Source organism: Dendrobates tinctorius, unplaced genomic scaffold, assembly GCF_039654945.1.
Source record: "Dendrobates tinctorius isolate UK_male_01 unplaced genomic scaffold, ASM3965494v1 ptg000232l, whole genome shotgun sequence".
NCBI classification, from domain to species: domain Eukaryota; kingdom Metazoa; phylum Chordata; class Amphibia; order Anura; family Dendrobatidae; genus Dendrobates; species Dendrobates tinctorius.
Genome location: NW_027361899.1, coordinates 3,381,705 through 3,408,548, shown reverse-complemented (window position 1 = coordinate 3,408,548; position 26,844 = coordinate 3,381,705). Strand labels below are relative to the sequence as shown.

At 43.5% G+C, this 26,844-nt stretch overlaps 1 protein-coding gene across 9 annotated transcripts in view; it reads left to right on the top strand.

The window, feature by feature from the left end:
- The window catches only part of MDGA1 (MAM domain containing glycosylphosphatidylinositol anchor 1), a 441,180-nt gene that overhangs the window by 276,955 nt on the left and 137,381 nt on the right, over window positions 1-26,844 (top strand). For all 9 annotated transcript variants that reach the window (XM_073556269.1, XM_073556267.1, XM_073556270.1 and 6 more), the window contains one exon: window positions 13,793-14,062. In XM_073556269.1, coding sequence (XP_073412370.1) covers window positions 13,793-14,062 — 270 coding nt within the window. The remainder of the gene's footprint in view (window positions 1-13,792; window positions 14,063-26,844) is intronic.

Genomic DNA, 26,844 nt, shown 5'->3' with positions numbered 1-26,844 from the left:
TTCTTGTACATAGGAGCAGTATTATAGTAGTTATATTCTTGTATATAGGGGCAGTATTATAGTAGTTATATTCTTGTACATAGGGGGCAGTATTATAGTAGTTATATTCTTGTACATAGGAGCAGTATTATAGTAGTTATAGTCTTGTACATAGGAGCAGTATTATAGTAGTTATATTCTTGTATATAGGAGCAGTATTATAGTAGTTATATTCTTGTATATAGGGGCAGTATTATAGCAGTTATATTCTTGTACATAGGGACAGTATTATAGTAGCTATATTCTTGTATATAGGGGGCAGTATTATAGCAGTTATATTCTTGTACATAGGGGGCAGTATTATACTAGTTATATTCTTGTGTATAGGGGGCAGTATTATAGTAGTTATATTATTGTACATAGGGGCAGTATTATAGTAGTTATATTCTTGTACATAGGAGCAGTATTATAGTAGTTATATTCTTGTACATAGGAGCAGTATTATAGCAGTTATATTCTTGTACATAGGGACAGTATTATAGTAGTTATATTCTTGTATATAGGGAGCAGTATTATAGTAGTTATATTATTGTACATAGGGGCAGTATTATAGTAGTTATATTCTTGTACATAGGGGCAGTATTATAGTAGTTATAATATTGTACATAGGAGCAGTATTATAGTAGTTATATTATTGTACATAGGAGCAGTATTATAGTAGTTATATTCTTGTACATAGGAGCAGTATTATAGCAGTTATATTCTTGTACATAGGGACAGTATTATAGTAGTTATATTCTTGTATATAGGGGGCAGTATTATAGTAGTTATATTATTGTACATAGGGGCAGTATTATAGTAGTTATATTCTTGTACATAGGGGCAGTATTATAGTAGTTATATTATTGTACATAGGAGCAGTATTATAGTAGTTATATTATTGTACATAGGAGCAGTATTATAGTAGTTATATACTTGTACATAGGAACAGTATTATAGCAGTTATATTCTTGTACATAGGGACAGTATTATAGTAGTTATATTCTTGTATATAGGGGGCAGTATTATAGTAGTTATATTATTGCACATAGGGGCAGTACTATAGTAGTTATATTCTTGTACATAGGGGCAGTATTATAGTAGTTATATTCTTGTATATAAGGGCAGTATTATAGTAGTTATATTCTTGTACATAGGAGCAGTATTATAGTAGTTATATTCTTGTATATAGGGGGCAGTATTATAGTAGTTATATTCTTGTACATAGGAGCAGTATTATAGTAGTTATAGTCTTGTACATAGGAGCAGTATTATAGTAGTTATATTCTTGTACATAGGAGCAGTATTATAGTAGTTATAGTCTTGTACATAGGAGCAGTATTATAGTAGTTATAGTCTTGTACATAGGAGCAGTATTATAGTAGTTATATTCTTGTATATAGGAGCAGTATTATAGTAGTTATATTCTTGTACATAGGGGGCAGTATTATAGTAGTTATATTCTTGTATATAGGGGCAGTATTATAGTAGTTATATTCTTGTATATAGGGGCAGTATTATAGTAGCCATATTCTTGTACATAGGGGCAGTATTATAGTAGTTATATTCTTGTACATAGGGACAGTATTATAGTAGTTATATTCTTGTATATAGGGGGCAGTATTATAGTAGTTATATTATTGTACATAGGGGCAGTATTATAGTAGTTATATTCTTGTACATAGGGGCAGTATTATAGTAGTTATATTATTGTACATAGGAGCAGTATTATAGTAGTTATATTATTGTACATAGGAGCAGTATTATAGTAGTTATATACTTGTACATAGGAACAGTATTATAGCAGTTATATTCTTGTACATAGGGACAGTATTATAGTAGTTATATTCTTGTATATAGGGGGCAGTATTATAGTAGTTATATTATTGCACATAGGGGCAGTACTATAGTAGTTATATTCTTGTACATAGGGGCAGTATTATAGTAGTTATATTCTTGTATATAAGGGCAGTATTATAGTAGTTATATTCTTGTACATAGGAGCAGTATTATAGTAGTTATATTCTTGTATATAGGGGGCAGTATTATAGTAGTTATATTCTTGTACATAGGAGCAGTATTATAGTAGTTATAGTCTTGTACATAGGAGCAGTATTATAGTAGTTATATTCTTGTACATAGGAGCAGTATTATAGTAGTTATAGTCTTGTACATAGGAGCAGTATTATAGTAGTTATAGTCTTGTACATAGGAGCAGTATTATAGTAGTTATATTCTTGTATATAGGAGCAGTATTATAGTAGTTATATTCTTGTACATAGGGGGCAGTATTATAGTAGTTATATTCTTGTATATAGGGGCAGTATTATAGTAGTTATATTCTTGTATATAGGGGCAGTATTATAGTAGCCATATTCTTGTACATAGGGGCAGTATTATAGTAGTTATATTCTTGTATATAGGGGCAGTATTATAGTAGTTATATTCTTGTACATAGGAGCAGTATTATAGTAGTTATATTCTTGTACATAGGGAGCAGTATTATAGTAGTTATATTCTTGTATATAGGGGCAGTATTATAGTAGTTATATTCTTGTATATAGGAGCAGTATTATAGTAGCCATATTCTTGTACATAGGAGCAGTATTATAGTAGTTATATTCTTGTACATAGGAGCAGTATTATAGTAGTTATATTCTTGTATATAGGGGGCAGTATTATAGTAGTTATATTCTTGTACATAGGGGGCAGTATTATAGTAGTTATATTCTTGTACATAGGAGCAGTATTATAGTAGTTATAGTCTTGTACATAGGAGCAGTATTATAGTAGTTATATTCTTGTATATAGGAGCAGTATTATAGTAGTTATATTCTTGTACATAGGAGCAGTATTATAGTAGTTATATTCTTGTACATAGGGGCAGTATTATAGTAGTTATATTCTTGTACATAGGAGCAGTATTATAGTAGTTATATTCTTGTACATAGGGGCAGTATTACAGTAGTTATATTCTTGTACATAGGGGCAGTATTATAGTAGTTATATTCTTGTACATAGGGGCAGTATTATAGTAGTTATATTCTTGTACATAGGAGCAGTATTATAGTAGTTATATTCTTGTACATGGGGGCAGTATTATAGTAGATATATTCTTGTACATAGGGGCAGTATTATAGTAGTTATATTCTTGTACATAGGGGGCAGTATTATAGTAGTTATATTCTTGTACATAGGGAGCAGTATTATAGTAGTTATATTCTTGTACATAGGGAGCAGTATTATAGTAGTTATATTCTTGTACATAGGGGGCAGTATTATGGTAGTTATATTCTTGTACATAGGAGCAGTATTATAGTAGTTATATTCTTGTACATAGGGGCCAGTTGTTCCTGGGGTGGCACCTCCGGACCCTGTATTAGTTGAAGGTAACATGGAATATGAGGTAGAGAAGATACTGGATTCCCGTCTGGCTAGACGGAGACTCCAGTATTTGGTTAAGTGGAAGGGTTATGGTCAAGAGTATAATTCCTGGGTCTCTGCCTCTGATATTCATGCCAAAAGATTGGTGCGTGCCTTTCATCGGGCTCACCCTGATCACCGTGGTGGCGTGGATGAGGGTTCGGTGACCCCTCCTCAAGGGGGAGGTACTGTTGTGAGTTCATTTTCCCCTTCACATTGAGGTCTGATGAACTCCCTCTTCTGGTGAAGGAAGGTAGTGAGGCTGATTACAAAGCACCTGAGCAGAATGATGATGACTGGGTGACTGGGATTGCTGACTGGATATAAGGCTGCAGACGCCCTCCTGCCTTGCGGGTGATTACTCTGAGGGATTCTTGGAGACCAGTCTGATTCCTGCTCCTCAAAAGCTAAGTTTTCTGCTCTACTTTTTGCATTTGTGTTTTGGTTTTGTTTTGCCTTGTTTTTCTGGATTTCTGCCTTTCCCTGCTGGGTGAGCTGAATTCCTTTTTGCTCTGTCTTCAGATAATACCCGAGTACTGATATAGTCTGTTTGAAGCCTAGCGTCTTCAGGGCTTTTTTCCCTATCAGTCTGTTGGCTCTTGTTTTTGAGAGGGTTTTGGCGGATTGCTGACAGCAGCTTTTCTATTCTGTCCTATTTAGTTAGCTTGGGCCCCATCATTTGCTCAGCCTATCTTTCTATCTGTGTGAGTGTTTTTTCATCTTGCTTCACCGTCATTATATGTTGGGGGCTGCCTATTGCTTTCGGGTCTGCTCTGGGGCAGTTTAGATTTCCCTTTTTGTCTTTAGGCTATGTAGTTCTCTGGCTGTGATCAAGGGGTCTAGGGCACCGTAGGAACCCCCCACGGCTACTGCTAGTTGTTGTTGTTAGGTTCAGGGGTCTGCAATCTGATAGCTGCCAACTTCTCTGGTTTTCTGGACTTAGCTAGTATTTCTGTTTTTGCCTCCTGCGGTGACTCATTCATAACAGTAGTTATATTCTTGTACATAGGAGCAGTATTATAGTAGTTATATTCTTGTACATAGGAGCAGTATTATAGTAGTTATATTCTTGTACATAGGGGTCGTTATTATAGTAGTTACATTCTTGTACATAGGAGCGGTATTATAGTAGTTATATTCTTGTACATAGCGGCAGTATTATAGTAGTTATATTCTTGTACATAGGAGCAGTATTATAGTAGTTATATTCTTGTACATAGGGCCAGTATTATAGTAGTTATATTCTTGTACATGGGGGCAGTATTATAGTAGTTATATTCTTGTGCATAGGGGCAGTATTATAGTAGTTATATTCTTGTACATGGGGGCAGTATTATAGTAGTTATATTCTTGTAGATAGGGGGCAGTATTATAGTAGTTATATTCTTGTGCATAGGGGCAGTATTATAGTAGTTATATTCTTGTACATGGGGCAGTATTATAGTAGTTATATTCTTGTACATACGGGCAGTATTATAGTAGTTATATTCTTGTACATAGGGGGAGTATTATAGTAGTTATATTTTTGTGCATAGGGGCAGTATTATAGTAGTTAAATACTTGTACATAGGGAGCAGTATTATAGTAGTTATATTCTTGAACATAGGGAGCGGTATTATAGTAGTTATTTTCTTGTACATAAAGGGCGGTATTATAGTAGTTATATTCTTGTACATAGGAGCAGTATTATAGTAGTTATATTCTTGTACATAGGGAGCAGTATTATAGTAGTTATATTCTTGTACATACGAGCAGTATTATAGCAGTTATACTCCTGTACATAGGGGGCAGTGGTATAGCAGTTATATTCCTGTACATAGGAGCAGTATTATAGTAGTTATATTCTTATACATAGGGGCAGTATTATAGTAGTTATATTCTTGTACATAGAGGGCAGTATTATAGTAGTTATATTCTTGTACATATGAACAGTATTATAGTAGTTATATTCTTGTACATAGGGGCAGTATTATAGTAGTTATATTCTTGTACATAGGGGCAGTATTATAGTAGTTATATTCTTGTATATAGGGAGCAGTATTATAGTAGTTATATTCTTATACATAGGAGCAGTATTATAGTAGTTATATTCTTATACATAGGAGCAGTATTATAGTAGTTATATACTTGTACATAGGAGCAGTATTATAGTAGTTAGATTCTTGTACATAGGGGCAGTATTATAGTAGTTATATTCTTGTACATAGGAGCAGTATTATTGTAGCTATATTCTTGTACATAGGGGGCAGTCTTATAGTAGTTATATTCTTGTACATAGGGGCAGTATTATAGTAGTTATATTCTTGTACATAGGGGCAGTATTATAGTAGTTATATTCTTGTACATAGGGGGCAGTATTATAGTAGTTATATTCTTGTACATAGGGGGCAGTATTATAGTAGTTATATTCTTGTACATAGGGGCAGTATTATAGTAGTTATATTCTTGTACATAGGGCGCAATTTTTATTATAAACCAAAACATTAATACAATTATAATAAAACAAAAATCATCCAGTATTACAAAACACAAACCACTTAGGTAATATATACACAGCACTACATAATCAGATCATATTTAAAGTGTCCACACCTGGCGATGGAAAAAGAAAGTTAGAAGAAAAAAAAAAAAAATTATATTTTCTAACTGAATTTTACGTTTCTCCATAACGTTATGTTTCCTGGATTCCTTCCAACTTCCAGTGATTTTATCCACCGGAGTTCTGACATAACCTGATTGGTGGCAGCGGTGTGATCGAACAGCTCATTGTGCAGTGACACCCGGGTTCTCATGTGCCAGTGATAGTATTTGATGACACTGATTATAATGTACATCGTCTCTCTGTTGATGTTACTAACAGTGGAGGGGACACCATAGATTATGTCGGGATACTTTAGGGTCCGCAGTCTGCGGATTTTTAGATTAGCTGACACTTCCTCCCAGATCTTCCTCCCTCCCCAGCAATCACATATAAAGTGCTCCATAGTCTCCTCCTGCTGACAACCATGGGGACACTTCCGATCAGAGACACACAGATGTTTCAGGTTCCCTCTGACAAAGAGCCGACTATGCAGTGAAAGCCAAGTGACATCAAACAGTTTAGGAGGTAGCCGTTTCCCGTTTAGGAACCTAAGGCTTTCCTGCAGGGTGGTGGTGACACAATCTCTCAGGGCCAGTGGAGAGTAGAAGAAAGTCCTACATACACGAGCATACAGGTCTCTTCTCGTATTACTCTCAATGTAAGACCTCTCCAGTCCCCACCTCCTAACACACTTCAGACCATAGTCCAGATACTGGGGGAGGTGGTCACCTGTCCATCTCCTCCTCTTGAGACTGCCGCCTCGCACCGAAGATTCCGCAAAAGGCAATATCCAATACCTGATACTATTTACCCACAGGGAGCTACTGTTTGAGTCCATGTTCCCAAAATTCACCTTTAGAAACAAGGAGTCAAAGAAAACCCTTGGATTCAACATATCCAGCCCACCCTCTCTCCGCCGTAGGTACGTTATTCCCCTCTTTATTAGGTTCAACCTATTCCCCCACAAGAGCTGGAAGAACAGGCTGAAGAGCCTCGCTGAGAAAGATTCTGGCAAAGGGAAAGCGACAGAGACATACAAGAAAACGGGGACCAGGTACGTCTTCAACATTTTGACCCTTTCTCTGTAGGTCAGCCTCCAGTTCTTCCATCGCTGAACCTTTGCATTTCCGGTTTCCAATTTCTCCTCCCAATTTAGCGTAGCATTATCATCCCTCCCAAATTTAACCCCTAGGATCTTAATATGGGTGGAGGCTTTGGAAAACTGCGGCAGATCAAAGCTGGGCTCAGTATCTAATGTCCACAGAGCTTGGCTCTTTTCAAGGTTGACAAGAGACCCGGAGGCCTCTGAGTAGCTTCTCATGGACGCAGATAACATCTGCACCTCACGAGGATTGGAAATCACCAGCGTCACATCGTCCGCATAGGCAACAACATTCAGAGGCGGGCAGTGGGGGATCGGCGCCCCCTGAAAATCGCACTCCTGCAGTGACCTCAGAAACGGGTCTAGGGCAAAAACATACAGGAGTGGACTCAGCGGGCAGCCCTGTCTCACCCCCACCCCAACTCCAAAAGTGTCACCCTGCCAACCATTAATCAGAGGAAAGCTCACCGCCTCTCTGTACAACGTCTTCAGCCAATCCACAAATTGTCCCGGAAAACCGTACTTTGACAAAGTGGCCCACAGATAGTCATGATCAACTCTGTCAAAGGCTTTAGCCTGGTCCAGACTAACAACATATCTCCCACATCGCAGAGCTTTACATCTCTCAAACATCTCCCGTATCGAGATCACTGCTCCAGAGATGTTCCACCCTTTTACTGTGCCAAACTGAGAGCCTACCAACAGTGCCGGGGACAAACAGACTAATCTAGAAAATAGGATCTTTGCTAGAATCTTCCTGTCCACATACAAGAGGGCAATCGGCCTCCAGTTCTTGATGTCACTCGGCTCTTTACCTTTAGACAGCAGAATTAACGAGGACACTCTCATGGATGGAGGCATCAGGTGATTTTCTAGACAATTTCTATACACATCCACGAGAATTGGAGCCAGGAGGTCTCTGAATTTCTTAGAAAATTCTGCCGTTATACCATCTGGACCTGGTGCCTTCTTCAGATATAACTTATCAATAGCCTCCTTAACTTCCTCCACCGTTAATTCTGCTGTCAAAGGAGAAAAGTCCAGATCATTAGTATCAGGCACTGGAGTTGCCTCCAAGAATTGAGCCATCTTATCTTTATCCAAAACTTTCCTCTGAAACAAGTCAGCATAGTAAGATCTCACCACCTCCAGGATACCCTCCCGTGAATCCTGCAATACACCCTGGGAGTTGGTGAGACCCGTGACCATTTTTTTGGCCACCCTCTCCCTGCAATTCTCAAAGGGATCAGGGGCCCCTAAGGACCCATAATCCCGTTCAAGTACCAGGGAGGTATACCTGCTATACTGATACTGCTTTATCTCAGATTTCAGCCGGTCGATCTTCACTTTGTCATCCCCGCCCGCCGAATACAGTGACTCCAATTCTTTGCGCAGCTTTAGGTACTGGCTGTACTTATTCCTTCCTTTATTAACTGACAGTCTCTTTAAGAGGGATCTGATATACTCCTTGACGTCCTCCCACCAGTCGGTCATGTTGTCATAGAAGTCAACCCTGTCTAGATGAAGCTGGATAAGGGAGTGAACACGACTCTGAACATAGGCATCATCCAGGAGACTGGAATTGAGCTTCCACAACCCTCTACCAATGTCCGGACGGTTAGAGGAACCCAAAGAGAAGCACAAGGCGAGGTGATCAGAGTAAGGGACGACCTTCTCACTCAGGGTGCTGACAGCCTCAGTAGGACTGACAAAAGCAAAATCTATTCTGCTCCTGTTGGAACATGAATATGTGAATTTTGGCTGTCGCCCACCCTGTGTGAAAACGTCAGTCTGTCCTGCCTGCATTATGACGTTATGTAGGACCTTACCGTCCCTGGTCACTGCCCTGCCTGAGGAGCTGTCACCTGATGTCATTATGGCATTAAAGTCCCCCGCCATCACCACTGGAAGAGAAGTGAAGAGGTAAGGCTTGACGTCATTAAACAGCTGGATCCTGTCAGTCAATGTCTGTGGCCCATAGATGTTAATAAGCCGGAGTCTCCTCCCATGGACAGTGACTTCCAGGACCAGACATCTTCCCATGACCACCTCCGTCATCCTATGCACAGTCACATCATTGGTGTTAAACAGGACAGTGACTCCGGCGTAAGGCTCCACAGCCAGTGACCAGAAAGAAGGACCGGGCCGCCATTCCCTCTCAGCCTCTCTCATAAGCCCCAGAGATGTCAGTCGTGTCTCCTGTAGGAAGATGACATCTGTGTCCAGATATTTGAGATGTTCATACACCGCGTGTCTAGTTCTCCTCAGCTTAATGCTATTCACATTGCTCGAGGTCACTGTCAATGAGAACCCCGCCATCACAGCACAATATAGAAGGAGCAGAGTAACAGCCATCATCATGAGTCAGAGATGTTCTGTCCACCACTGGTGTCCATGTCAGACTCTACCTGAGGGACCACAGATAAGGGTTTCCGCTTTGGCGGGGGATGGTCCTCTATGTCCCTGTCACACTCAGCATCAACTTTCCTCAACTCTTCCTCATAATCGTCACCATTGGAGTCAGATAAAACTCCATACTTGTTGGACACGACCATCACTCCTGCAGAATTATGAACCTTCTTACTAGCAATCTGACCAGTGTCATATTCTGCCTCAGGTTTACGGGAGGATGTGTTCTTTTTCTTCCTTTTATTATTATTAATGCTCCAGTCATCAGATACAGACAGCGATGCTGAAGGGGGGGTATCTGAGGCTGCTGGACCTGATGGACGACCTCCATGTTCCCCTCTGCACCCTGCTTCTCTGGTGCTGCCTGAGTGGACTCCTGGTGGGCATCTGAGCTGGTCAACATCTCTCCTGACATTAAACACTCCTCCTCATGTGTCCCTGCCACCACATCCTCATCCTCCTGAGCCTCTGCCCCTGCCATCACTATCTCATCAGGGAAGACTCTGCAGATGTTGTGCCAGGCGTCTGGACAGTCCCTGTGAGGGTGGCCCATCCTACCACAGAGGTTGCACCTGACGTCCCGGCAGTCTGCAGCGACATGGCCGATTGCCCCACACAGACTGCACTTCACCACAGTACAGGCGTTAGCCAGATGACCTTTCCCACCACATTTGAAGCACTTTCTGGGTTGCCCGGGATAATAACACCTTCCCTTCTCCCTCCCAATGAAGAAGGAGTTGGGTAAGTGGGCAGTGATGTTATTACATTGTCGTAATTTTACCAAGACCCGCCACCCCATTGTCCAGATACCATCCTCATCTCTGACCTTGGTGAGTCCAGAGACGAGGTCACAGTGTCTCCGGAGCCACACCTCGATGTCCTGTGGAGGAACGGCCTCATTCCAGAAGGTGATATTCACTGTGACAGTGTCCGGCCTGGAGATAGGAACCAACACAAACTTATTCCAGCCCTCAGCATCTCTGAACTTGGGGTAATTGGCCCAGAATCTATCCAGGTCAGACATGAGCTTGAAGCTGACCTCGTAGCCCTGCCTGTCCTGAAGATTAGACACTGCCAGGATCTCATTTGCCACAAACCCCATCTGGCCGCAGAGCAGCTCTCTCACCACATACCTGCGTTGTGGCAGATCCTCCTTGGCACCTATGTATTTAAACCGCACCACATTAATGCGCTTGAATGTCTGGCCGGTATACCTGGCGCTGGAAGTGAAGGATGGGGCGCCGCGGCTCCAGGCATTCCTGGGGGGCACCTGCCGGGTCACACTGGGCTGACTGACAGGGAGAGGGCCTGCAGCAGGGGGGGCTGTCACACCTTGTGGACTGGATGGCAAAGGGGGATAATCACACATATCATGCACATTATCATGAGCAGCATCATTATCATCAGACAGTGCGACGTCCATTACAGAATGTGAAACCCCTCCAACCCCCGACCCCATGGGCACAACATCACCAGCCACAGTCTGTGCTTCAGCCTCAGCCTCATCAGCACAAACAGTCTCACATACACTGTCCTGCTCCTGTGTGGGGCATTCTGGGACCTGTGGTGCCTCTGCTGCAGTCTGCAGTGTGTGCTCCTGTTCACACTGAGCTGCCTGCTGCTGCTGCTGCAGCTGTTTCCCCTCCTGGAAGCAGAAGCGGGCAGCCTGTAACACTGGCCGTGTCCGCTGCTGGGGGGTCCCGTCCTGAACATCAGGGGTCCTGGCCTCTACAGCACAGTCCTGCTTATAGGAGGCGAACCGCTCGCGGTTCCTGTAGGTCTCTGCCAGGGGCCCCATGCTCTCCAGCACAGATTCAGTGTCCTGCACAACACTCGCCAGCTGTACACCCAGTGTGTTCAGTCTCAGGTCATAGGCCTCATTACTGGCAGGATTAGTGGTCTTTAGGCTATAGATGAAGTCTACCTCCATTTGCAGCGCTTTTTTTTGCTGCTGTAACTCACCCAGTTTTCGGACAAGTCCCGGTATCTCATCCGCTAGCTGCAGCTCGGGTGCACGCACCGGCCCCACAGGCTTAGTCTTGACCACGGGTACAGGGGTTTTGAACAGTCTTGTGCGGGTCCACCACGGATGGTTTTGTGGCCCCTTGGCTGGATGCAGGCTCCGCAGCAGGTTTATCGCTGCCACCTGACTGTCACCGTGTGCGTCCTGACCGCGCCATACTGCCATGCTGCTGTAGGTTCTCCTGCATTGTCTGCCTTTCCAAAGACGTCCGTCTCTGCCTGGAAGCAGGAGAGGTGATCTGCACAGCTGGGGCCGATCTCACCTGTGCACCTGGCAGGAGCTGCTTACTGACTGGGGAGCTACAAGACTTCACATTCAGCTGAACTCCATCACTCACAGACACTTTCCCTTCTTGCTTCTTTGCTGGAACTGGAGAAGGTTTTCCTCCCAAAACTTTAGTCAAAGCTTTCTCCTCCTTCACCAAACTGCTGCAGCTTTGACTCGCTGCATTCACTGGTCTCACAGCGGCTTTGGGATTAACATTCCCATTAGTAGAAGCCTGGGAGGGTTGTCCCAGTGTAGGCCGGGAAGCCTGGGCCTTGCCTGGGGAGCTTCCCCGCCCAGGGTGGCCCCTCCCTGGGCTTGCTCCAGACATGAGGAGAACCACTGACACACAACCTCACAGCTAGGAGGCAGCATTATAGTAGTTATATTCCTGTACATAGGGACAGTATTATAGTAGTTATATTCTTGTACATAGGGGCAGTATTATAGTAGTTATATTCTTGTACATAGGGCAGTATTATAGTAGTTATATTCTTGTACATAGGAGCAGCATTATAGTAGTTATATTCTTATACATAGGAGCAGTATTATAGTAGTTATATTCTTGTACATAGGAGCAGTATTATAGTAGTTATATTCTTGTACATAGGGAGCAGTATTATACTAGTTATATTCTTGTACATAGGGGCAGTATTATAGTAGTTATATTCTTGTACATAGGGAGCAGTATTATAGTAGTTATATTCTTGTACATAGGGAGCAGTATTATACTAGTTATATTCTTGTACATAGGGGCAGTATTATACTAGTTATATTCTTGTACATAGGGGCAGTATTATAGTAGTTATATTCTTGTACATAGGGAGCAGTATTATAGTAGTTATATTCTTGTACATAGGGCAGTATTATAGTAGTTATATTCTTGTACATAGGAGCAGTATTATAGTAGTTATATTCTTGTACATAGGGAGCAGTATTATACTAGTTATATTCTTGTACATAGGGGCAGTATTATACTAGTTATATTCTTCTACATAGGGGCAGTATTATAGTAGTTATATTCTTGTACATAGGGAGCAGTATTATAGTAGTTATATTCTTGTACATAGGGCAGTATTATAGTAGTTATATTCTTGTACATAGGAGCAGTATTATAGTAGTTATATTCTTGTACATAGGAGCAGTATTATAGTAGTTATATTCTTGTACATAGGAGCAGTATTATACTAGTTATATTCTTGTACATAGGGGCAGTATTATACTAGTTATATTCTTGTACATAGGGGCAGTATTATACTAGTTATATTCTTGTACATAGGGGCAGTATTATAATAGTTATATTCTTGTATATAGGGGGCAGTATTATAGTAGTTATATTCTTGTACATAGGGGGCAGTATTATAGTAGTTATATTCTTGTACATAGGAGGCAGTATTATAGTAGTTATATTCTTGTACATAGGAGCAGTATTATAGTAGTTATATTCTTGTACATAGGAGCAGTATTATAGTAGTTATATTCTTGTACATAGGAGCAGTATTATAGTAGTTATATTCTTGTACATAGGAGCAGTATTATAGTAGTTATATTCTTGTACAGAGGAGCAGTATTATAGCAGTTATATTCTTATGCATAGTGAGCAGTATTATAGTAGTTATATTTTTGTACATAGGAGCAGTATTATAGTAGTTATATTCTTCTACATAGGGGGAAGTATTATAGTATTTATATTCTTGTATATTGGGGGCAGTATTATAGTAGTTTTATTCTTGTACATAGGAGCAGTATTATAGTAGTTATATTCTTCTACATAGGGGGAAGTATTATAGTATTTATATTCTTGTATATTGGGGGCAGTATTATAGTAGTTTTATTCTTGTACATAGGAGCAGTATTATAGTAGTTATATTCTTGTACATAGGGGGAAGTATTATAGTAGTTATATTCCTGTACATAGGGAGCAGTATTATATCTTGTCTTCTCATCCTTCTCTCTCTTTTTCTCTGTGCAGCTCCTCCTACTCTCAAGATGTCAGTGAATGAGACATTAGTGGTGAACCCTGGAGAAAACATCACTATGCAGTGCACACTTACCGGAGGCGACCCTCCGCCCAAAGCAGTCTGGTCTCACGCCCCTAAACCAATGCCACCCAACAGCCTCAGTAAAGGGGGAAATCTGACAATATGGAACATCCGAACTGAAGACTCTGGATTTTATAACTGTACAGCCATCAACAATGTGGGGAACCCTGCAAAGAAGACGGTCAACGTCCTCGTGAGATGTATGTCCTGAATCGGGCCAGTAATCTACGAGCACTGCAAATCTAAATAGTGATTAGTGATGGATAGGAGGCATTCTCAGTGATGTCACCTCTGATCTCTAGTGATGGATAGGAGGCATTCTCAGTGATGTCACCTCTGATCTCTAGTGATGGATAGGAGGCATTCTCAGTGATGTCACCGCTGATCTCTAGTGATGGATAGGAGACATTCTCAGTGAAGCCACCTCTGATCTCTAGTGATGGATAGGAGGCATTCTCAGTGATGTCACCTCTGATCTCTAGTGATGGATAGGAGGCATTCTCAGTGATGTCACCGCTGATCTCTAGTGATGGATAGGAGGCATTCTCAGTGATGTCACCGCTGATCTCTACTGATGGATAGGAGGCATTCTCAGTGATGTCACCTCTGATCTCTGGTGATGGATAGGAGGCATTCTCAGTGATGTCACCTCTGATCTCTGGTGATGGATAGGAGGCATTCTCAGTGATGTCACCTCTGATCTCTAGTGATGGATAGGAGGCATTCTCAGTGATGTCAACTCTGATCTCTGGTGATGGATAGGAGGCATTCTCAGTGATGTCACCTCTGATCTCTGGTGATGGATAGGAGGCATTCTCAGTGATGTCACCGCTGATCTCTAGTGATTGATAGGAGCCATTCTCAGTGATGCCACCTCTGATCTCTGGTGATGGATAGGAGGCATTCTCAGTGATGTCACCTCTGATCTCTAGTGATGGATAGGAGCCATTCTCAGTGATGCCACCTCTGATCTCTGGTGATGGATAGGAGGCATTCTCAGTGATATCACCGCTGATCTCTGGTGATGGATAGGAGACATTCTCAGTGATGTCACCTCTGATCTCTATTGATGGACAGGAGGCATTCTCAGTGATATCACCGCTGATCTCTAGTGATGGATAGGAGACATTCTCAGTGATGTCACCTCTAATCTCTAGTTATGAATAGGAGGCATTTTCTGTGATGTCACCTCTGATCTCTAATGATGGATAGGAGGCATTCTCAGTGATGTCACCTCTGATCTCTTGTGATGGATAGGAGACTTTCTCAGTGATGTCACCTCTAATCTCTGGTGATGGATAGGAGGCATTCTCAGTGATGTCACCTCTAATCTCTAGTGATGAATAGGAGGCATTCTCAGTGATGTCACCGCTGATCTCTAGTGATGGATAGGAGGCATTCTCAGTGATGTCACCGCTGATCTCTGATAATGGATAGGAGGCATTCTCAGTGATGTCACCTCTGATCTCTGGTGATGGATAGGAGGCATTCTCAGTGATGTCACCTCTGATCTCTAGTGATGGATAGGAGGCATTCTCAGTGATGTCACCTCTGATCTCTGGTGATGGATAGGAGGCATTCTCAGTGATGTCACCGCTGATCTCTAGTAATGGATAGGAGACATTCTCAGTGATGTCACCTCTGATCTCTAGTAATGGATAGGAGGCATTCTCAGTGATGTCACCTCTGATCTCTAGTGACGGATAGGAGGCATTCTCAGTGATGTCACCTCTGATCTCTAGTGATGGATACGAGGCATTCTCAGTGATGTCACCTCTGATCTCTGGTGATGGATAGGAGGCATTCACAGTGATGTCACTGCTGATCTCTAGTGATGGATAGGAGGCATTCTCAGTGATGTCACCGCTGATCTCTAGTAATGGATAGGAGACATTCTCAGTGATGTCACCTCTGATGTCTAGTGATGGATAGGAGGCATTCACAGTGATGTCACCTCTGATCTCTAGTGATGGATAGGAGGCATTCTCAGTGATGTCACCTCTGATCTCTGGTGATGGATAGGAGGCATTCACAGTGATGTCACCTCTGATCTCTGGTGACGGATAGGAGGCATTCTCAGTGATGTCACCTCTGATCTCTAGTGATGGATAGGAGGCATTCTCAGTGATGTCACCTCTGATGTCTAGTGATGGATAGGAGGCATTCACAGTGATGTCACCTCTGATCTCTAGTGATGGATAGGAGGCATTCTCAGTGATGTCACCGCTGATCTCTAGTGATGGATAGGAGACATTCTCAGTGATGTCACCTCTGATCTCTGGTGATGGATAGGAGACATTCTCAGTGATGTCACCTCTGATCTCTGGTGATGGATAGGAGGCATTCTCAGTGATGTCACCGCTGATCTCTAGTGATGGATAGGAGACATTCTCAGTGATGTCACCTCTGATCTCTGGTGATGGATAGGAGGCATTCTCAGTGATGTCACCTCTGATCTCTAGTGATGGATTGGAGTCATTCTCAGTGATGTCACCTCTGATCTCTGGTGATGGATAGGAGGCATTCTCAGTGATGTCACCTCTGATATCTAATGATGGATTGGAGTCATTCTCACTGATGTCACCTCTGATCTCTAGTGATGGATAGGAGACATTCTCAGTGATGTCACCTCTAATCTCTGGTGATGGATAGGAGACATTCTCAGTGATGTCACCGCTGATCTCTAGTAATGGATAGGAGGCATTCTCAGTGATGTCACCTCTGATCTCTAGTGACGGATAGGAGGCATTCTCAGTGATGTCACCTCTGATCTCTAGTGATGGATAGGAGGCATTCTCAGTGATGTCACCTCTGATGTCTAGTGATGGATAGGAGGCATTCACAGTGATGTCACCTCTGATCTCTGGTGATGGATAGGAGGCATTCTCAGTGATGTCACCGCTGATCTCTAGTGATGGATAGGAGACATTCTCAGTGATGTCACCTCTGATCTCTGGTGATGGATAGGAGACATTCTCAGTGATGTCACCTCTGATCTCTGGTGATGGATAGGAGGCATTCTCAGTGATGTCACCGCTGATCTCTAGTGATGGATAGGAGACATTCTCAGTGATGTCACCTCTGATCTCTGGTGATGGATAGGAGGCATTCTCAGTGATGTCACCTCTGATCTCTAGTGATGGATAGGAGACATTCTCAGTGATGTCACCTCTGATCTCTGGTGATGGATAGGAGGCATTCTCAGTGATGTCACCTCTGATATCTAATGATGGATTGGAGTCATTCTCACTGATGTCACCTCTGATCTCTAGTGATGGATAGGAGACATTCTCAGTGATGTCACCTCTAATCTCTGGTGATGGATAGGAGACATTCTCAGTGATGTCACCGCTGATCTCTAGTAATGGATAGGAGGCATTCTCAGTGATGTCACCTCTAATCTCTAGTGGTGGATAGGCATTCTCAGTGATGTCACCTCTGTTCTCTAGTGATGGATAGAGGAGGCATTCTGAGTGATGTCACCGCTGATCTCTTGTGATTGATAGGAGACATTCTCAGTGATGTCACCTCTGATCTCTAGTGATGGATAGGAGGCATTCTCAGTGATGTCACCTCTGATCTTTGGTAATGGATAGGAGGCAATCTCAGTGATGTCACCTCTGATCTCTAGTGATGAATAGGAGAAATTCTCAGTGATGTCACCGCTGATCTCTGGTGATGGATAGGAGGTATTCTCAGTGTTGTCACCTCTGATCTCTGTTGATGGATAGGAGGCATTCTCAGTGATGTCACCTCTGATCTCTAGTGATGGATAGGAGCCATTCTCAGTGATGTCACCGCTGATCTCTGGTGATGGATAGGAGGCATTCTCAGTGATGTCACCGCTGATCTCTAGTGATGGATAGGAGGCATTCTCAGTGATGTCACCTCTAATCTCTGGTGATGGATAGGAGACATTCTCAGTGATGTCACCGCTGATCTCTGGTGATGGATAGGAGTCATTCTCAGTGATGTCACCTCTGATCTCTAGTGATGGATAGGAGACATTCTCAGTGATGTCACCGCTGATCTCTGGTGATGGATAGGAGACATTCTCAGTGATGTCACCGCTGATCTCTGGTGATGGATAGGAGTCTTTCTCAGTGATGTCAACGCTGATCTCTAGTGATGGATAGGAGGCATTCTCAGTGATGTCACCTCTGATCTCTAGTGATGGATAGGAGGCATTCTCAGTGATGTCACCTCTGATCTCTATTGATGGATAGGAGACATTCTCAGTGATGTCACCGCTGATCTCTGGTGATGGATAGGAGACATTCTCAGTGATGTCACTTCTGATCTCTAGTGATGGATAGGTGGCATTCTCAGTGATGTCACCTCTGATCTCTGGTGATGGATAGGAGGCATTCTCAGTGATGTCACCGCTGATCTCTAGTGATGGATAGGAGACATTCTCAGTGATGTCACCTCTGATCTCTAGTGATGGATAGGAGACATTCTCAGTGATATCACCGCTGATCTCTAGTGATGGATAGGTGGCATTCTCAGTGATGTCACCTCTGATCTCTGGTGATGGATAGGAGGCATTCTCAGTGATGTCACCGCTGATCTCTAGTGACAGATAGGTGGCATTCTCAGTGATGTCACCTCTAATCTCTGGTGATGGATAGGAGGCATTCTCAGTGATGTCACCGCTGATCTCTAGTGATGGATAGGAGACATTCTCAGTGATGTCACCTCTAATCTCTGGTGATGGATAGGAGGCATTCTCAGTGATGTCACCGCTGATCTCTAGAGATGGATAGGAGTCATTCTCAGTGATATCACCTCTGATCTCTGTTGATGGATAGGAGGCATTCTCAGTGATGTCACCGCTGATCTCTGGTGATGGATAGAAGGCATTCTCAGTGATATCACCTCTGATCTCTGTTGATGGATAGGAGTCATTCTCAGTGATGTCACCTCTGATCTCTAGTAATAGATAGGAGGCATTCTCAGTGATGTCACCGCTGATCTCTAGTGATGGATAGGAGACATTCTCAGTGATGTCACCGCTGATCTCTAGTGATGGATAGGAGACATTCTCAGTGATGTCACCGCTGATCTCTAGTGATGGATAGGAGGCATTCTCAGTGATGTCTCCTCTGATCTCTAGTGATGGATAGGAGACATTCTCAGTGATCTCACCGCTGATCTTTGGTGATGGATAGGAGACATTCTCTTTGATGTCACCTCTGATGTCTAGTGATGGATAGGAGGCATTCTCATTGATGTCACCTCTAATCTCTAGTGATGGATAGGAGGTATTCTCAGTGATGTCACCTCTGGTCTCTGGTGATGGATAGGAGGCATTCTCAGTGATGTCACCTCTGATGTCTAGTGATGGATAGGAGGTATTCTCATTGATGTCACCTCTAATCTCTAGTGATGGATAGGAGGTATTCTCAGTGATGTCACCTCTGATGTCTAGTGATGGATAGGAGGCATTCTCATTGATGTCACCTCTAATCTCTAGTGATGGATAGGAGGTATTCTCAGTGATGTCACCTCTGATGTCTAGTGATGGATAGGAGGCATTCTCAGTGATATCACCTCTGATCTCTAAAGAAGGATAGGAGGCATTCTCAGTGATGTCACCGCTGATCTCTAGTGATGGATAGGAGGCATTCTCAGTGATGTCACCTCTGATCTCTAGTGATGGATAGGAGGCATTCTCAGTGATGTCACCGCTGATCTGTGGTGATGGATAGAAGGCATTCTCAGTGATGTCACCTCTGATGTCTAGTGATGGATATGAGGCATTCTCAGTGATGTCTCCTCTGATCTCTAGTGATGGATAGGAGACATTCTCAGTGATGTCACCTCTGATCTCTAGTGATGGATAGGAGACATTCTCAGTGATGTCACCTCTGATCTCTAGTGATGGATATGAGGCATTCTCAGTGATGTCACCTCTGATCTTTAGTGATGGATAGGAGTCATTCTCAGTGATGTCACCTCTGATCTCCAGTGATGGATAGGAGACATTCTCAGTGATGTCACCTCTGATCTCTAGTGATGGATAGGAGGCATTCTCAGTGATGTCACCTCTGATCTCTAGTGATGGATAGGAGGCATTCTCAGTGATATCACCTCTGATCTCTAGTGATGGATAGGAGTCATTCTCAGTGATATCACCTCTGATCTCTAGTGATGGATAGGAGGCATTCTCAGTGATATCACCTCTGATCTCTAAAGAAGGATAGGAGGCATTCTCAGTGATGTCACCTCTGATCTCTAGTGATGGATAGGAGGCATTCTCAGTGATGTCACCTCTGATCTCTAGTGATGGATAGGAGGCATTCTCAGTGATATCACCTCTGATCTCTAGTGATGGATAGGAGTCATTCTCAGTGATATCACCTCTGATCTCTAGTGATGGATAGGAGGCATTCTCAGTGATATCACCTCTGATCTCTAAAGAAGGATAGGAGGCATTCTCAGTGATGTTACCTCTGATCTCTAGTGATGGATAGTAGGCATTCTCAGTGATGTCACCTCTGATCTTTGGAAATGGATAGGAGGCAATCTCAGTGATGTCACCTCCGATCTCTAGTGATGGATAGGAGACATTCTCAGTGATGTCACCTCTGATCTCTAGTGATGGATAGGAGACATTCTCAGTGATGTCACCTCTGATCTCTAGTGATGGATAGGAGCCATTCTCAGTGATGTCACCTCTGATCTCTAGTGATGGATAGGAGGCATTCTCAGTGATGTCACCGCTGATCTCTAGTGATGGATAGGAGGCATTCTCAGTGATGTCACCTCTAATCTCTGGTGATGGATAGGAGACATTCTCAGTGATGTCACCTCTGATCTCTGTTGATGGATAGGAGGCATTCTCATTGATGTCACCGCTGATCTCTAGTGATGGATAGGAGACATTCTCAGTGATGTCACCGCTGATCTCTAGTGATGGATAGGAGACATTCTCAGTGATGTCACCTCTGATCTCTAGTGATGGATAGAAGGCATTCTCAGTGATGTCACCGCTGATCTCTAGTGATGGATAGGAGGCATTCTCAGTGATGTCACCTCTGATCTCTAGTGATGGATAGGAGGCATTCTCAGTGATGTCACCTCTGATCTCTAGTGATGGATAGAAGGCATTCTCAGTGATGTCACCTCTGATCTCTAGTGATGGATAGGAGGCATTCTCACTGATGTCACCCCTGATCTCTATTGGTGGATAGGAGACATTCTCAGTGATGTCACCGCTGATCTCTGGTGATGTATAGGAGACATTCTCAGTGATGTCACTTCTGATCTCTAGTGATGGATAGGTGGCATTCTCAGTGATGTAACCTCTGATCTCTGGTGATGGATAGGAGGCATTCTCAGTGATGTCACCTCTAATCTCTGGTGATGGATATGAGGCATTCTCAGTGATGTCACCGCTGATCTCTAGGATGGATAGGAGGCATTCTCAGTGATGTCACCGCTGATCTCTGGTGATGGATAGGAGTCATTCTCAGTGATGTCACCTCTGATCTCTGTTGATGGATAGGAGGCATTCTCAGTGATGTCACCGCTGATCTCTAGTGATGGATAGGAGACATTCTCAGTGATGTCACCGCTGATCTCTAGTGATGGATAGGAGGCATTCTCAGTGATGTCACCTCTGATCTCTAGTGATGGATAGAAGGCATTCTCAGTGATATCACCGCTGATCTCTGATGATAGATAGGAGACATTCTCAGTGATGTCACCTCTGATCTCTAGTGATGGATAGGAGACATTCTCAGTGATATCACCGCTGATCTCTGATGATAGATAGGAGACATTCTCAGTGATGTCACCTCTGATCTCTATTGATGGATAGGAGGCATTCTCAGTGATGTCACCTCTGATCTCTAGTGATGGATAGAAGGCATTCTCAGTGATATCACCGCTGATCTCTGATGATAGATAGGAGACATTCTCAGTGATGTCACCTCTGATCTCTAGTGATGGATAGGAGGCATTCTCAGTGATGTCACCTCTGATCTCTAGTGATGGATAGGAGGCATTCTCAGTGATGTCACCGCTGATCTCTAGTGATGGATAGGAGGCATTCTCAGTGATGTCACCTCTGATCTCTATTGATGGATAGGAGGCATTCTCAGTGATATCACCGCTGATCTCTGATGATAGATAGGAGACATTCTCAGTGATGTCACCGCTGATCTCTGGTGATGGATAGGAGGCATTCTCAGTGATGTCACCTCTCATCTCTAGTGATGAATAGGAGGCATTCTCAGTGATATCACCGCTGATCTCTGATGATAGATAGGAGACATTCTCAGTGATGTCACCTCTGATCTCTAGTGATGGATAGGAGGCATTCTCAGTGATGTCACCGCTGATCTCTAGTGATGGATAGGAGGCATTCTCAGTGATGTCACCTCTGATCTCTATTGATGGATAGGAGGCATTCTCAGTGATATCACCGCTGATCTCTGATGATAGATAGGAGACATTCTCAGTGATGTCACCTCTGATCTCTGGTGATGGATAGGAGGCATTCTCAGTGATATCACCGCTGATCTCTGATGATAGATAGGAGACATTCTCAGTGATGTCACCTCTGATCTCTAGTGATGGATAGGAGGCATTCTCAGTGATGTCACCTCTGATCTCTAGTGATGGATAGGAGGCATTCTCAGTAATATCACCGCTGATCTCTGGTGATGGATAGGAGTCATTCTCAGTGATGTCACCTCTCATCTCTGGTGATGGATAGGAGACATTCTCAGTGATGTCACCGCTGATCTCTGGTGATGGATAGGAGTCATTCTCAGTGATGTCACCTCTCATCTCTGGTGATGGATAGGAGACATTCTCAGTGATGTCACCGCTGATCTCTGGTGATGGATAGGAGACATTCTCAGTGATGTCACCGCTGATCTCTGGTGATGGATAGGAGTCATTCTCTGTGATGTCACCTCTGATCTCTGGTGATGGATAGGAGACATTCTCAGTGATGTCACCGCTGATCTCTGGTGATGGATAGGAGACATTCTCAGTGATGTCACCGCTGATCTCTGGTGATGAAAAGGAGGCATTCTCAGTGATGTCACCTCTGATCTCTAGTGATGAATAGGAGACTCTCAGTGATGTCACCGCTGATCTCTAGTGATGGATAGGAGGCATTCTCAGTGATGTCACCTCTGATCTCTAGTGATGGATAGGTGGCATTCTCAGTGATGTCACCTCTAATCTCTGGTGATGGATAGGAGACATTCTCAGTGATGTCACCGCTGATCTCTGGTGATGGATAGGAGTCATTCTCAGTGATGTCACCTCTGATCTCTGTTGATGGATAGGAGGCATTCTCATTGATGTCACCGCTGATCTCTAGTGATGGATAGGAGACATTCTCAGTGATGTCACCGCTGATCTCTAGTGATGGATAGGAGACATTCTCAGTGATGTCACCTCTAATCTCTGGTGACGGATAGGAGGCATTTTCAGTGATGTCACCGCTGATCTCTAGTGATGGATAGGAGGCATTCTCAGTGATGTCACCGCTGATCTCTGGTGATGGATAGGAGTCATTCTCAGTGATGTCACCTCTGATCTCTGTTGATGGATAGGAGGCATTCTCAGTGATGTCACCGCTGATCTCTAGTGATGGATAGGAGACATTCTCAGTGATGTCACCTCTGATCTCTAGTGATGGATAGGAGGCATTCTCAGTGATGTCACCTCTGATCTCTGTTGATGGATAGGAGGCATTCTCAGTGATGTCACCGCTGATCTCTAGTGATGGATAGGAGACATTCTCAGTGATGTCACCTCTGATCTCTAGTGATGGATAGGAGGCATTCTCAGTGATGTCACCTCTGATCTCTAGTGATGGATAGGAGGCATTCTCTGTGATGTCACCGCTGATCTCTAGTGATGGATAGGAGACATTCTCAGTGATGTCACCGCTGATATCTAGTGATGGATAGGAGACATTCTCAGTGATGTCACCTCTGATCTCTAGTGATGGATAGGAGGCATTCTCAGTGATGTCACCTCTGATCTCTGTTGATGGATAGGAGGCATTCTCAGTGATGTCACCGCTGATCTCTAGTGATGGATAGGAGGCATTCTCAGTGATGTCACCTCTGATCTCTAGTGATGGATAGGAGGCATTCTCTGTGATGTCACCGCTGATCTCTAGTGATGGATAGGAGGCATTCTCTGTGATGTCACCGCTGATCTCTAGTGATGGATAGGAGACATTCTCAGTGATGTCACCTCTGATCTCTAGTGATGGATAGGAGGCATTCTCTGTGATGTCACCTCTGATCTCTATTGATGGATAGGAGGCATTCTCAGTGATGTCACCTCTGATCTCTAGTGATGGATAGGAGGCATTCTCAGTGATGTCACCTCTGATCTCTGGTGATGGATAGGAGGCATTCTCAGTGATGTCACCTCTGATCTCTAGTGATGGATAGGAGGCATTCTCAGTGATGTCACCTCTGATCTCTAGTGATGGATAGGAGGCATTCTCAGTGATATCACCGCTGATCTCTGGTGATAGATAGGAGACATTCTCAGTGATGTCACCTCTGATCTCTATTGATGGATAGGAGACATTCTCAGTGATGTCACCTCTGATCTCTAGTGATGAATAGGAGGCATTCTCAGTGATGTCACCTCTGATCTCTAGTGATGGATAGGAGACATTCTCAGTGATGTCACTTCTGATCTCTAGTGATGAATAGGAGGCATTCTCAGTGATGTCACCTCTGATCTCTAGTGATGGATAGGAGACATTCTCAGTGATTTCACTTCTGATCTCTAGTGATGGATAGGAGGCATTCTCAGTGATGTCACCTCTGATCTCTAGTGATGATAGGAGGCATTCTCAGTGATGTCACCTCTGATCTCTAGTGATGAATAGGAGGCATTCTCAGTGATGTCACCTCTGATCTCTAGTGATGGATAGGAGGCATTCTCAGTGATGTCACCTCTGATCTCTATTGATGGATAGGAGGCATTCTCAGTGATGTCACTTCTGATCTCTGGTGATGGATAGGAGGCATTCTCAGTGATGTCACCTCTGATCTCTAGTGATGGATAGGAGACTTTCTCAGTGATGTCACCTCTGATCTCTAGTGATAGATAGGAGACATTCTCAGTGATGTCACCTCTGATCTCTATTGATGGATAGGAGACATTCTCAGTGATGTCACCACTGATCTCTGGTGATGGATAGGAGACATTCTCAGTGATGTCACCTCTGATCTCTAGTGATGGATAGGAGGCATTCACAGTGATGTCACCTCTGATCTCTAGTGATGGATAGGAGGCATTCTCAGTGATGTCACCTCTGATCTCTAGTAATGGATAGGAGGCATTCTCAGTGATATCACCTCTGGTGATGGATAGGTGCCATTCTCAGTGATGTCACCGCTGATCTCTAGTGATGGATAGGAGACATTCTCAGTGATGGCACCGCTGATCTCTGGTGATGGATAGGAGGAATTCTCAGTGATGTCACCGCTGATCTCTAGTGATGGATAGGAGGCATTCTCAGTGATGTCACCTCTGATCTCTAGTGATGGATAGGAGGCATTCTCAGTGATGTCACCTCTGATCTCTAGTGATGGATAGGAGGCATTCTCAGTGATGTCACCGCTGATCTCTAGTGATGGATTGGAGACATTCTCAGTGATGTCACCGCTGATCTCTAGTGATGGATTGGAGACATTCTCAGTGATGTCACCGCTGATCTCTAGTGATGGATTGGAGGCATTCTCAGTGATGTCACCTCTGATCTCTGGTGATGGATAGGAGGAATTCTCAGTGATGTCACCGCTGACCTCTGGTGATGGATAGGAGGAATTCTCAGTGATGTCACCTCTGATCTCTAGTGATGGATTGGAGACATTCTCAGTGATGTCACCTCTGAACTCTGGTGATGGATATGAGGCATTCTCAGTGATGTCACCTCTGATCTCTGGTGGTGGATAGGAGGAATTCTCAGTGATGTCACCACTGATCTCTGGTGATGGATAGAAGGCATTCTCATTGATGTCTCCTCTGATCTCTAGTGATGGATATGAGGCATTCTCAGTGATGTCACCTCTGATCTCTGGTGATGGATAGGAGGCATTCTCAGTGATGTCACCTCTGATCTCTAGTGACGGATAGGAGGCATTCTCATTGATGTCACCGCTGATCTCTGGTGATGGATAGAAGGCATTCTCATTGATGTCTCCTCTGATCTCTAGTGATGGATAAGAGACATTCTCAGTGATATCACCTCTGAACTCTAGTGATGGATAGGAGACATTCTCAGTGATGTCACCGCTGATCTCTGGTGATGGATAGGAGGCATTCTCAGTGATGTCACCTCTGATCTCTAGTGATGGATAGGAGGCATCCTCAGTGATGTCACCGCTGATCTCTGGTGATGGATAGAAGGCATTCTCATTGATGTCTCCTCTGATCTCTAGTGATGGATAGGAGACATTCTCAGTGATCTCACCGCTGATCTTTGGTGATGGATAGGAGACATTCTCTTTGATGTCACCTCTGGTGATGGATAGGAGACATTATCAGTGATGTCACCTCTGGTGTCTAGTGATGGATAGGAGGCATTCTCATTGATGTCACCTCTAATCTCTAGTGATGGATAGGAGGTATTCTCAGTGATGTCACCTCTGGTCTCTGGTGATGGATAGGAGGCATTCTCAGTGATGTCACCTCTGATGTCTAGTGATGGATAGGAGGCATTCTCATTGATGTCACCTCTGGTCTCTGGTGTTGGATAGGAGGCATTCTCAGTGATGTCACCTCTGATGTCTAGTGATGGATAGGAAGCATTCTCAGTGATGTCACCTCTGATCTCTGGTGATGGATTGGAGGCATTCTCAGTGATATCACCTCTGATGTCTAGTGTTGGATAGGAGGCCTTCTCAGTGATATCACCTCTGATGTCTAGTGATAGATAGGAGACATTCTCAGTGATGTCACCTCTGATGTCTAGTGATGGATA